At 46.3% G+C, this 14,458-nt stretch overlaps 1 protein-coding gene across 3 annotated transcripts in view; it reads left to right on the top strand.

Moving 5' to 3' along the window:
- LOC144480533 (protein FAM219B-like) overlaps nt 1–13,139 on the top strand; it is a 45,224-nt gene extending 32,085 nt beyond the window's left edge. The window contains exons 5-7 of one of the 3 annotated variants that reach the window (XR_013495681.1): nt 3,424–3,478; nt 5,876–6,711; nt 6,775–13,139. Coding sequence is in view for 2 of the 3 variants with exons in the window: in XM_078200099.1 (XP_078056225.1) it covers nt 3,424–3,478; nt 5,876–6,034 (214 nt within the window). In the remaining variant the exon portion in view is untranslated. Of the gene's footprint in view, nt 1–3,423; nt 3,479–5,875 lie in introns of all 3 variants that reach the window. The other 2 variants (XM_078200099.1, XM_078200100.1) reach the window with 2 other exon arrangements.
- Nucleotides 13,140–14,458: the final 1,319 nt, after the last annotated feature.

The raw sequence follows: 14,458 nt of genomic DNA on the forward strand, positions 1-14,458 counted from the left end.
CTCTCTCCATTTGGCTTTTCACCTTATTGCAATGTCCCGAAGGCATTGATTCACAGGATTGCAGAGCCGCAAGTATCAAAGTGCCCCCCCTTGCTTTGCTTCAGGAAGCCATTACAATGGATGTCGATCGGCTGCCCAGTTAGTAAGGGCATCGTAGCCACCATCTCCCCGAGGGCAACGAGGGATGGGCAACAAACATCGGGCTTGCCAGTGATCTTCGTAGAATCCTACAGTGCAGAAGGAGGCCATTCGGCCCACCGAGTCTGCACCAACCACAATCCCACCTAGGCCCATAACTCCATGCATTTAACCTGGCTAGTCCCCTTGACACTAAGGGGCAATTTAGCACGGCCAATCCAACTAACCCGCACATCTTTGGACTGTGGGAGGAAACCGGACCACTCGGAGGAAATGCAGACATGGGGGAGAATGTGCAAATTCCACACAGACAGTGACCCAAGCCGGGAATCGAACCTGGGTCCCTGGCGCTGTGAGGCAGCAATGCTAACCACTGTGCCACCATGTCGCCCGTGTAAGGGCTAAAAACAAAAGCTGCCTTGCCTTGCTCAGCTTGCATTTCCAGCAGGATTGCCCTCCTCCAGCTTGGCACCCATGGCATATCCTTACCCTTCCTCTAACCCCAGCAGTCCTCGGGCTGGCTGTAATCCACTGGGCATCCTGGCTGGAATCAGCTAATCGTATCTAACTGTGGGAAACATGGGCTGTCCTACTCAAATATGGAGTTTTGACATGAGAATCGGTGTGAGCTAGAATCTAAAGGCATTTTTGTTTTGGGATACCGATGATAACTCCTGATGTGGTTTACGTAGCTAGGTTCATTGGCCATGCTAAATTCTCCCTCAGTGTACCCGAACAGGCGCCGGAGTGTGCCGACGGGGATGATGGAGGTTGAGGGGGTGACCTGATAGCGGTTTACAAGATTATGAGGGGCATGGACAGGGTGGTTAGTCAGATGCTCTTTCCTAGGGTAGAAAAGTCAAGTTCGAGGGGACATGGGTTTAAGATGCGTGGGGAAAAGTTTAGAGGAGATGTGCGAGGCAAGTATCTGGAACTCGCTGCCCGGGGAGGGGGTGGGAGCGGGTACGATAGCGGCGTTTAAGGGGCAACTAGACAAATACATGAATAGGATGGGAATGGAAGGATACGGACTCTGTAAGTGCATACAGGTTTAGTTTAGGCAGGTATCATGATCAGCGCAGGCTTGGAGGGCCGAAGGGCCTGTTCCTGTGCTGGACTTTTCTTTGTTTTTTTGTTCTTTGACTAGGGGATTTTCACAGTAACTTCATTGCAGTGTTAATCTAAGCCTACTCCTGAGAATAATAAATAAACTTTAACTTTGAACATAGGAAGCAGAAGTAGGCAAATTCAGCTCTTCGAGCCTGCTCCGCCATTCAATGGCTGATCTCTCCCTGGTCTCAAATCCACCTCCCCACCTGTTCCCCATATCCCTTTAACCCATTTTTTTTTTTTTGTTCGAATATATCTATCTTTGCAAGGTCCTAAACACTTTGCATAGCACAAAGTCTCTGACTTCAGCGCTGTATTGCTGGGCTCCAAGAATCTCCTCAAATCCCTGAAGATTTCACTTTGAAAGCTTTGTTAAAGTGATCAAAGCCTGACGTGGGGGGTCACAGAGCTATTATCTGTTCCGCTGTCACCAATCTCTGCTGCTGTGTGGAACTGATTGAGGCTTTAAATGCTGTGGACGCCACTGCCAATTTCCTTCAGAATACTTATTGCGGCAAACATAATTCCATTGATGCAAAGCAAGTTCCATTGAAGTTTGCAAGTTGTGCAGAAGTTTTATTTTTACACCCTGAAATCGCCAATTTTGTAGCTAAACTCATACAAACAGCAATTGGAATATTTTTGACAACATTTTAAGCCAAAAGCATTAATTTAGTGGTGTCATTTAGCAGTGTCTGATGTGACTCAGTTAATAATGAGTTAGTTGACCTGCCTCTTGAGCCAGAGATGGGCGGCACAGTGGTTAGCACTGCTGCCTCACAGCGCTAGTGGGTTTCCTCCGGGTGCTCCGGTTTCCTCCCACACTCCAAAGATGTGTGGGTTAGGTTGATTGGCCATGCTAAATTGCCCCTCAGTGTCAGGGGATTAGCAGGGTAAACGTGGGGTTACGGGAATAGGGCCTGGGTGGGATTGTGGTCGGTGCAGACTCGATGGGCCGAATGGCCTCCTTCTGCACTGTAGGGATTCTAGAAATGTGCACATTCAAGTCCTACTTCAGCACAAAACCCAATTCTGACACTCGAGTGCAGTAGTGAGAGCGCGCTGCACTGTCAGTGGTTCTGTCTTCTGGGTAAGATGTTAAATTGAGGCCCAACTACCCTTTCAATTGAACCTAAAACGGCACTATTTTGAAGAAGGGGCGGCACGGTGGCACAGTGGTTAGCACTGCTGCCTCACAGCACCAGGGTCCTGGGTTCAATTCTGGCCTGGGGTGACTGTCCGTGTGGAGTTTGCACGTTCTCCCCCGTGTCTGCGTGGGTTTCCCCCGGGTGCTCCGGTTTGCTCCCACAGTCCAAATCATAGAAACCCTACAGTACAGAAAGAGGCCATTCGGCCCATCGAGTCTGCACCGACCACAATCCCACCCAGGCCCTACCCCCAGATCCCTACATATTTTACCCACTAATCCCTCTAGTCTACGCATCTCAGGACACTAAGGGGAAATTTTAGCATGGCTAATCAACCCAACCCGCACATCTTTGGACCGTGGGAGGAAACCGGAGCACCCGGAGGAAACCCACGCAGTCACGAGGAGAATGTGCAAACTCCACACAGACAGTGACCCAAGCCGGGAATCGAACCCAGGTCCCTGGCGCTGTGAAGCAGCGGTGCTAATTGCTGTGCTACCGTGCCGCCCACTCAAATATGTGCAGATTAGGTTGATTGGCCATGCTAAATTGACCCTTAATGTCAGGGAGATGAGGATGGTAAATATGTGGGGTTACGGGGATAGGACAGGACTTGGGTGGGATTGTTGTCGGTGTGGGCTCGATGAGCCAAATGGTCTCCTTCGGCACTGTAGATTCTCTGAAGAGCAGAGGAGTTATTGTCAGTTCCCTGGCCAGTACTATCCCTCCAACATCACAAGAAACAAATTATCTGGACGTTACATTTCCATTTATTGGAGCCTGCTGTGTGCAAATTGGCTGTGCTGTTTCCTAGGTTAGAACATAGAAACTAGAAGCAGGAGGAGGCCATTCGGCCCTTCAAGCCTACTCCACCATTCATTTTGATCGTGGCTGATCATCAAACTCAATATCCTGATCCAGCGATGTTTATTTGGAAAACAAAAAGTAGTTCATTCGTCATAATTTGTGGTTGTGAATGGCATTATATAAATGCATTGTAAACTGCTTTCTTTGTGTTCTTTTCCAGTGATGGTGAATTTGAGTCCAAGTATTATTCCTCGTCAGGCTATTCTTCTGCAGAGGTGAGCTGACTGACTTGCTTGTTTTACCTCGATTTTTGAGTTGCTCATGGAATCTACGGCACGGAGACAGGCCCTTCGGCCCAAACTGGTCCATGCCGACCAAAACGTCCATCTAAGCGAACCCCATTTGCCTGCATTTCGCCCATATCCCTCTAAACCTTTCCGATCCATGTATCTGTCCAAATGCCTTTTAAATGTTGTCAATGTCCCTGCCTCAACCACTCCCTCCAGCAGCTCATTCCACACACGTACCATCCTCTGTGTAAAACATTTGCTCCTCAGTTTCCCATGAATTCTTTCCCCTCTTAAACCTATGCCCTCTAGTTCTCGATTCCCCAACCCTGGGAAAAAGACTGAGTGCATTCACCCTATCCGTGCCTCTCATGATCTTTATACACCTCTATAAGTTCATCCCTCAGTCTCCTTCCTACGCTCCAAAGAAAAAAGTCCCAGTCTGTCCAATCTCTCCCTGTAACTCAGTCCCCTGAGTCCCTGGCAACATCCTTGTAAATCTCTTCTGCACTCTCTCCAGTTTAAAAACATTCTTCCTATAGCAAGGCGACCAAAACTGAACGCAATACTCCAGGTGTGGCGTTCCGTACAACTGCAACATAACTCCCCAACTTCTATACTCAGTGTCCTGACTGACAAAGGCCAGTGTGTCAAAAACCTTCTTCACTGCCCTATCTACCTGTGACTCCACCTCTAGAGAACCGTGTACCAGTTGTGAGGCACTGCACTGGGTTAGATCGATCTTACTAGGTAACTTGCCACTAATGACGTCCCAGAATGCCTTTCCGGATGCTTCATCCATGTGGTGGAGGTGAAAGTTAATACTTCCTACACCAAACACTTGTATATTTGGGAAGTCACCAGTTTGCACTGCAAGGCCAAACCAAGGTCAGGAAAACTTTAAAAATAAATAAATTTAAGATGCTTGAGAAAGCAATTTATGGACAAAACAGTGCAGGAAGATGCGCAAGTACCTGTCCCCATGAGAGGAAAAATTGGATGGATCAGTCACTCTGAGGAACTTCACTAGATTGATTCCAGTGATGAGGGGTTTGTCATACGGAGAGAGATTGAATAGTTTAGGCCTATACTCTTTGGAATTTAAAAGAATGAGGGGAGATCAAATTGAGGTATACGAGATGATAAAAGGTATGGATAAAGTAGACGGATGCTTCCTCTTGTGGGGAATTCTAGGACGAGAGGTCATAGTCTTAGGATAAGGGGGAGCAAATTTAAAACAGAGTTGAGGAGAAACTACTTCTCCCAAAAGGTTGTGAATCTGTGGAATTCGCTGCCCCAAAGTGCGGGGGATGCTGGGACAGTGAGTAAATTTGAGGAGGAGTTAGACAGATTTTTAATTGGTAATGGGTTGAAGGGTTATGGGGAGAAGTCAGGAAAATGGGGATGAGGAGCATATCAGCCATGAACGAATGGTGGAGCGGCCTCAATGGGCCGAATGGCCTAATTCTGCTCCTATATCTTATGAACTCTGGTTAAACTTGCACATGTAGAGAGAGTGGCTCATGTCTGGTGGATACTTCCATCCTCCACACATCCAGAGCTCTTGTTCTGAGAGGTGGGGCTAGGTAACGATACAGCTTTAAAAAATTTAAGAGCAGCTTTTCAGATCTGCGTATTACTTGCTGTGCGATTTGGGTCCATTGCAGAAAGCTCCTCGGGCCATTTCAATCCCAGCTATTTTATTTCAAAACAATGAAAGTAGGGGCAAGAGTCAGCCATTCGGCTCTCCGAGTCTGCTCTGCCATTCAATATGATCATGACTGATCCTCTGTCTCAACACCGTACACCTGCTCCCTCCCCATAACCCTCGACGTCTTTACTGTCTGGAAATCTATCTATTTCCTCCTTACATATATTAGTAGGAAGTCTCACAACACCAGGTTAAAGTCCAACAGGTTTATTTGGAATCACGAGCTTTTGGAGCACTGCTCCTTCATCAGGTGAGTCCTGAAGGGGCAGCGCTCTGAAAGCTCGTGATTCCAAATAAACCTGTTGGACTTTAACCTGATGTTTTGAGACTTCTTACTGTGCCCATCCCAGTCCAACTCCGGCTTCTCCATATCAAATATATTCTTGGCCTCCACAGCGTTCTGTGGTAGAGAATTCTACAGGTGGGGGGAGAAGCCGATACAATAGCAACGTTTACCAGGCACCTTGACAAGATACATGAAGAGGTTGGACATGGAGGGATACGGACTACGTAGCGGCAAAAGCGTCTTCAGTTTAGAAAGGCACCATGTTTCGGCGCAGGCTTGGTGGGCCGAAGGGCCTGTTCTTGCGCCGTACTGTTCTTTGTCCTTGTCCTGCGAATGTGAGGTTGTTTAGCCGCCTGGCTTACTCGTTCTTGGCAACTTTCTCTTCCAGCAGCAAGTTAACCAGGACCTGAACCGCCAGCTCCTGAAAGACGGCTATCACCTCGACGAAATACCAGACGACGAAGACCTTGATCTCATTCCTCCGAAACCTGTTACCTCGTCAGCCTGTGCCTGTTGTCAGGCAGAGAGTTCTTGTACTGTGCAGTAGCCACTGCCTCCTTCACTACCCTGTCGAAAGATCGTTTCATTTGAGGCAATTGAATGTTTTGAGCATTACATACAAGGACAGTGTGTGTGTGCGTGCGGGTGTATGCGTGCGTGTGTGTGTAGATAACATATTCTATATTTTGGCTGAACTTGTTGAAAAGAAAAATTTATAAACTGGAAAATGATACTAACATACTAGGATTCTGTTGAAAAGTCACGAGCAGTATGTGGCCATTGCAATTGCTGACCTCTTTGATTGAATTTATATTGGTCTATACCCCTTAATTCATAACTGGCTTGCCTTTCCAGGTGATAACGATAAGACTTAAAGCAACTGCTAAATTTCTCCACCATATGCTGCTCACTATTCCCTGCTGCCTAATTGAATGATGATGCTGTGAAACGCCCATGCTAACTCAAGTCCACCTTTTCCCACCTTATTTATCCACTGACCCACAGGAAGAAAAACCTGTCAAAACAGGAAGAGAAGATTGTAACTTAGAATAGACTGGAGCTATGCAAAAAATTACAACTGTTTGGGGGGGGTGGTGAACTTACATATTCTGATACTGGAATGGGGCACTTCTATGTAATTTATTACCATGATGTGGAGATGCCGGTGTTGGACTAGGATGGACACAGTAAGAGGTCTCACGGCACCAGGTCAAAGTCCGACAGGTTTATTTGGAATCACGAGCTTTCGGAGCGCTGCTCCTTCATCAGGCGATAGCGCTCCGAAAGCTCGTCATTCCAAATAAACCTGTCGGACTTTGTTGTGAGACTTCTCAATGTAATTTATTTAGATGCTAGCTCAAGTCAAAAGCAGGCTCGCATCTGATGCTGGGTGAAGGGATTTTGCCTGAATGTATGCACTTTAATGGACAGCGCCATTTCATTCCATAGACTAGGACCATGCTTAGTGGGCAGGCCAGGAATGAAAGACGTGAACAATGATAACTCTGTTACTGGCTTAAATTATTGTTTGGAAATCGATGGAGGGGGGGCTAAAGCACGCAGACTCTGAGGAAACATAAAGGACTCTAACTTCAGCTTTCTTTTCTGTCAACGGACAGCAATAGGGGTGCTGAAATAAACCTGCATGGCGAATAGCTGAAATCTGTATGGAGCATTAGTCTTTGTACCACACAGATCATATGCATGAGAACTCAGTCGTGGCTTGTACAATGTACCACCAGGACAATGCTCAACTGCACAAGCTTCACACTACACAGATATGGCCAGAAATTGTACTTGTTTTTGGTGCAAACACACAGGTTATTTATTGACATTGCTTAGCGCTGCTGCCTCACAACGCCTGGGACCCAGGTTCAATTCTGGCCTTGGGTGACTGTCTGTCTGTGCGGAGTTTGCACATCCTCCCCATGTCTGTGTGGGTTTCGTCCCACAGTCCAAAGATGGGCACAGTAAGAAGTCTCACGAGTTTTCGGAGTGTTGCTTCTTCATCAGCCACTCACCTGATGAAGGAGTGGCGCTCCAAAAGCTCGTGATTCCAAATAAACCTGTTGGACTTTAACCTGGTGTTGTGAGACTTCTCACTGTGCCCACTCCAGTCAAACGCCAGCAACTCCACATCAGTCCAAAGATGTACAACTTGGGTGGATTGGCCATGGTAAATTGCCCCCCAGTGCCTCAAGATAAGTAGGTTAGATTAGCCACAGTAAATATGTGGGGTTACATGGATAGTGCGGGGGAATGGGCCTGGTAACATACTGTCAGACAGAGTCAGTGCAAACTTGATGGGTCAAATGGTCTCCTCCTGCACTGTAGGGATTCTATTATTAATGTTTAGTATCCAGATTATGGAAAAGTAAATTAGGACTTGTAAAATCAATTTTGAGACTCAGTGGCTGTGTTCTATGCTGTATTAATATTTCATTGCAGAATAGTATACTGAGGGGTTATTGGCCATTCAATAAGTTCCAGATTTTTAGTCACGTTATCTAATAAGAGACCGAACCATGGTGAGATCTTTCTGCAGAGGAAGATGGGATGGGGGTGGACAAGATGTTCTTGTGAGGAAGTTAAGAGGATTCCCATCTGTTACACGCCGACTGCGGTGCTTTTGACAGGGAACTGGGAAGCAGCTTGCCAGCTGTTCCTGGTAACCTCATGCAGTGCGGAAGAGACAGACAGATAGGGAGTAACCCCTGACGTGTGGTTTGGCACAGCACGACATTGTACGATTACCACAAGAAGTGTCCTTTGCTACCCAAGTCGCAGAACTTTCCGATGAGAGGTCCAGTGGTCATTGAGTGCCTTTTCAGTAACACATCACTCGCCCTTGATAGCAACTTGCCAAATGCAAAGGCGAGGAAAAGGGCAAGAATCAATCTTACTGCATTCCTAATTGATTTGGTGTACCCATAAAATCCCAAAGAATATTATGAATATCATCATTTCCCATGGCAATAATCTGAGAATGGTCATGGTGCAATTCTGTCCAGCCTGCTTTCTCCCATTCTGTCACAATCCGAATGCACGTTCAATGGTTTCAGGACAATTTTGTTTCTTTATACAGTCCGATACTACACAGAATCTGCCACAACGTGTGGAATGGCCGTGATTCCAAAGAGATCAGCTTTTACAATCCCACCACAGGAAGGACTGCAAACTCTTAATTGGGGAAAGGGCTTCTCTTGAGGTTCTGGGAGCACTTGCGTAATGAATGTTTGGTTACGTTCAGTTTGAAGGCAGCCACGTCTGATGCACTTTGATTCTTGTTTCTTTCCCCCCTCCCCCCCCCCCCCCCCCCATGATACCCATTCCCTATCAAGACGTGTCGTGTTTACGTGCTTGTTTGCTTAAAATGTTGAACACAAACCAATTGAAGTTGGCCTATTTTTCAGCGAGATGCACTTTCTACTCTGAACATTCTTAGCTGTAGTGGCTGTCCGTGTTGGTATCCTTTGACGGGATGTCACCCGTCCATTAGGCCATCTGCTAACCTTCTCCAAACTGTTCGTTTCAAACTATGCTTGGGGTTAAAATGTTGGTTGCATATTTTTAATATCTTCTGTGATGTTTCAGCCTACTTCGTGCTAGGATAGGGGATCCAGGAGCTTGTTTTAGAGTACTAGTCCTGAGCTTGCACTTTGACCATAAGTTCCCTGTTTTCTTTGGAGCTACAATGGAACATTTATTATTAGCATTAATGGAGAGTTGTGGAATTCAAATGCTCCATGCTTCCTGTTTTAGGGATGTGGGGTTTTATTGTATATTGTAATGCTCTCCCATTCAGTTAAGTTGCTTGATTTAGTTAGGTAATGTATGCAACGATGGAAAGTCTGGACTTATTTTAATTCCTCTGTCCAGCTCCATCTACACACTAATTCCCTGTTTGTTTTAGAAGTTTCCCCGGCACGGTGGCACAGTGGTTAGCGCTGCTGCCTCTCAGCGCCAGGGAACCCGGGTTCGATTCCCGACTTGGGTCACTGTCTGCGCGGAGTTTGCACATTCTCCCCGTGTCAGCGTGGGTTTCCTCCGGGTGCTCCGGTTTCCTCCCACAGTCCAAAGATGTGCGGGTTAGGTGGATTGGCCATGCTAAATCGCCCCTTAGTGTCAGGGAGACTAGCTAGGGTAAATGCATGGGGTCATGGGGATAGGGCCTGGGTGGGATTGTGGTCAGTACAGATTTGATGTACCAAATGGCCTCCTTTGCACTGTAGGATTCGATGTTACCAAAGTTACTGTTGTCTGGAATGTAAACCTGACGTTCCTGTGCTTGGGCATCTTAAGATTGTGGCTTTTGACAGCTCTTATGTTTTTAACTATTTAAGGCACAGATAGGAAATAAAGTCATTCTATGTTTGAGCTGTGAGGGGAAAAGAAATGAGATGGGGGCACACGGCCTCGATAATTTAAGTAGTCGGCATCTCGTGTCTCTGGCTTTGAGGTTACACTGTAAATATTAGTGTTTAAACAGTGAACGCATTGGTGTGCAATCATTTGTGGCCTATTTTAATGTGCGCCGTTTATGGATGAGCGAGTTAACACCTTCATAAAGTAGCCCACCAAGTGATTGCTGAAGATTCACGCTGCGCACTTTCAGTGTACGGCTCGACAAGGTAAAGAGCGCGTGCAGTGCAAATTCTATTTTCCTTGAGCCACGAACCAAAGGCATTATGCTGGCAGATCACTTGTTTAGAAGGGGCAATCACGTCTTAAATATTAGTTAGGAGAACTGCTCCAAAAGCCCCAGGAGTGCTTTTTTTTCTACGTGGACAAAGTTTGGAATCCCTGGGATGAACACATGGGATTTATATCGTCTGCGGTTTAGGGGAAAATAGCAGTGTTCATAGCGTTTGGATTCCAGTGAACCCGTTGCTTAATGGACTATTGATTCGTCCAGTTACGAGCTGTAAAGGCACTTTTGCTTTAATTGCAGGGCCTCGCTGGCAACTTCAGAAGGATGCTGATTGAACGCTGCTATGTTAAGGGAGCCATGCAATGTTACGCAAAAGGGCAGGTTGTCCCTGCGGACCTCCTTGTGGCTCCGTGAGAAATGAGGGTAGGGGGTAGAGGAGCTGGGAAGTTGTTGGAGAAATGCGGGAGGGGCAGGGAATCTGGAGTACGGTGGAGTAAAAGAACCACAGAACCTTCCTGCCGCTTGAATATATTACGCTTCCCCCTTGTCTGATTTTGCTGCCTCCCAGGTTTAGTTTCGGTCATGCAGTCTTGCTACCCGGTAATGGATCTGGCCGGTGCAGGCGCGATGGGCCGAATGGCCTCCTCCTGCACTGTAGGGATTCTGTGAAATAACAAGTAGCACATTCTGTCGTGAATTGGGTCAGAAGCATTTTCTGTTTCGTTGTGTGAAGTGTTACACTAGCTTAATAAACAGCCAAGCCTGGCTAGTAGGCTTATGGCAGCTAATTGTAGGGCTGTAGCAGTGCATTCGTCAAGACCCCACCACGTGAATAACCCCCTTCCCAGCACTGGGAAGAGAATACTGGTGTCTCACCTCCGGAAGTACCCAGTCTTGGCCTCTTTGACCTGCACTGTAGATGCCATTAAGAGTTGGTTCTGAGCAACTTTTGCACGTATATTAATTTCACTGCAAAGGTTATTTAGCATCCATTCATTCTATTTTAAGTGAAAGTTTATTTATTAGTGTCACAAGTAGGCTTACATTAACACTGCAATGAAGTTACTGTGAAAATCTCCTAGCCACCACACTCCGGCGCCTGTTCGGGTACACCGAGGGAGAATTTAGCGCGGCCAATGCACCCCTAACCAGCACGTCTTCCGGAGGAAGCCCAATTACTTTAACCCAGGACGGCAAAACATTTTTAAAAGTCTGTTAAATTGCAATCGACAGAATTAGAATTTATTATGGTGACAGCTGCACGCTATAATTTAGTTTATATTTAACTGTTGCGGTCGCTTTAGAGAAGGAATTGAACCAGGTATAAGGGAGGCTGTGTTAGGTGAGCCAAGGAGATTTGATCAATATTGTTACCAAAAAACAACTAAAAATCCAATTTAAAGTTGTGTAGAAATCTGAGGGGAGGGTGAGTAATTTTGTCAATTAATTCACCCACTTGAACTCGTCTATATAATACTGCACTCGCAACTCCAGCCGGGGAACCTGTTGAAATCACCAAAACTTTATGTTCCCTATCCTATTAAACGTATTGCAACTCTGGAGTGTATTTTCAAAGCCTGTCCCAGGCTTGGATTATGACCTCCATGTCGGTGCACCAGTTACTCCATACGTGACTACACCTCATAGCAACGCTCATCAGCACCTTTAAATGCTCCCTTTAAATTTTGCATTGGTCTTTGGAGAGTATTATTGCATGCCCTTGTTTCAGAGCAGCGCAGAGCAGCTAATGCATTTTCAGTGTGTGTTTTGTAGTGGTGTCCTTGAGTCAATGTCCAGAGAGAGAGAGGGGCTGGAGAAGAGGAGGAGTTAATATCGGCAGTTTACTGATGGGGCGGCACGGTGCCAGTGGTTAGCACTGCTGCCTCACAGCACCAGGGACCCGGGTTCGGTCACTGTGCGCAGTCTGATTGTTCTCCTCGTACTTGCATGGGTTTCCTCCAGTTTCCTGCCACAGCCCAAAAGATGTGCTGGTTAGATGCATTGGCCATGCTAAATTCTCCCTCTGTACCCAAACAGGCGCCGGAGTGTGGGGGATTTTTGCAGTAACTTCATTGCAGTTAATGTAAGCCTACCTGTGACACTAATACTTAAAACTTAAACCTTGTTTAAGAGCAGTGCAGAGCAGCTAATGTATTTTCACTGGGTGTTTTGTAGACAGTAGTGGTGCCCTTGACATCCAGAGAGAGGGGGGCTGGAGAAGAGGAGGAGTTAATATCAGCAGTTTGTACCTACAAGGGGCAGCATGTGGAAGAATAGGAGACTAGTCCGTAGCGATCTTGTCTTGCTGCAGTCAATCTGTAATAATCTGCAAATATGCTTTGGTTGTTTAGAAGGATTGCCATGGCGAAATCCTACAAATCTACTGGGGGCTGTTCATTCTTAAATATTTAATGGCATTCGGTAAATGTGCATGGCTGTCTTGACGATTTCAACCACAGTTCAATTGCAAACCGGGAGCTCGCAATTAGACAGCAATAGGATCAAAGGATGTGTTCTTTCGAACCAAAATAGAAATCATTCCTCTGGAAAGGTACACAATCGTATTCTGCTGAGCTGTTAATTACAACGATGCAGTCATTAGCTATCCCAAAAGTCTCAATGCTGTATGCCTACACTTTGGGTCATGGTCAAAAGAAAAGGGCAAGTTTAAAGGAAATTGTGTGGAAAGAAGTTTGATATTTTGTAGACTCGCTCACCCATAATATTTCTGTGAATATGGACACAGGGTACATTGAACGGGATGCCGTGTGTTGTGTCGCCTTTTCTGGAAGTTACAATGGATTGTGATGATGCACTGGGCCACGTGGCTGTTTGGGTTCTGAAGTTGTCTTTAAACTTTCAATTTACACACTGTACACAAAGTGTAAAGACTAAATGTTCTTTCTGTGCAATACATAGACTTAACGACATTTTATTAAATTGCATTTATTTTTTGTATGTTATTGGTATGGCAGATTAAAATAAAAAATGCTTTAAAAGACTCAAGCCTGCTCTCTGCTTGTCAAGAGTTGATGCAAAAAAAATTATTATTCTGGCTCCCAGGGAGGGTCCTGTAAACCATGCAGATTGGAAAGTCCCAAGATAATCATAGCATCATAGAATCTCTACAGTGCAGAAAAAGGCTATTTGGTCCATCGAGTGTGCACTGACTATCCGACAGAGCATCCCGCCCAGGCCGTATCCCCGTAATCCCAAGTATTTACCCTACTAATCTCCCTAACCTGCACATTTTGGGATACAAAGGGACAATTTAGCATGGCCAATCCTCCTAATCTGCACATCTTGGGATACTAAGGGGCAATTTAGCATGGCCAATCCTCCTAACATGCACATCTTGGGACTGTGGGAGGAAACCAGAGCACCCGGAGGGAACCCACGCAGACACAGGAAGAACGTAAAATCTCCGCATAGGCAGTGACCCAAGTCGGGAATCAAACCCAGGTGCCTGGCGCTGTGAGAAAGCGGTGCTAACCACTGTGCCACCCTTCATGCTGAAGTCTGCATAACTTGCTATCTGACAACTTACATTGGGATAACACAAAGCAGTTTGCAGCCAACTAATTCCTTTTGAAGTGTCGTCACCAGTACATGAAGTGCAGTGACAACTGTTTGCACAGCCACTTCCACAGACAAACCGGATAATTTGTGCAGCGTGATATTGGTTGAGGGAAAATATTGGTCACGAGGGAGGGGTGAACTCTTCTTCGAAATAGTGGTGTAGTACCTTTTATGTCCATCTGAAAAGCAAATGGGGACAGACACTTAACGGATCATCTGATAGACGGAACCTCAAACAGTGCAGCACTCCCTTGATACAGCGCTGGAGTGTTAGCCTAGATGTCTTTGGAGTCTAACTTGAACCCAGGTGAGAAAGAGATAGGTGCAGCCGACACTTGTGCTAACAGTTAACTGATCTCAGCTGGGAGCAGTTGAAATTAAAGTTTATTTATTTACACAAGAAGTTACTGAGACAAATCCCCTAGTCACCACACTCCGACGCCTGTTTGGGTACACTGAGGGAGAATTTAGCATGGCCGATGCACCTAACCAGCACGTCTTTCAGACTGGGAGGAAACAGGAGCACCCGGAAGAAACGCATACGGATACGGGGAGAACGTGCAGACTCTGCACCCAAGTGACCCAAGTCAGGAATCGAACCCGGGTCCCTGGCGCTGTGAGGCAGCAGTGCTAACCACTGTGCTACTGTGCCGCCCACGTTATGGACACTATCCAGCATGTATCTAGAGGGGGGAGAAGATAAATTGGGGTCCATGTTGTTGCTTGCGTTAGTGTGCACAC

This window comes from Mustelus asterias, chromosome 29 (genome assembly GCF_964213995.1).
Source record: "Mustelus asterias chromosome 29, sMusAst1.hap1.1, whole genome shotgun sequence".
Taxonomy (NCBI): Eukaryota; Metazoa; Chordata; class Chondrichthyes; order Carcharhiniformes; family Triakidae; genus Mustelus; species Mustelus asterias.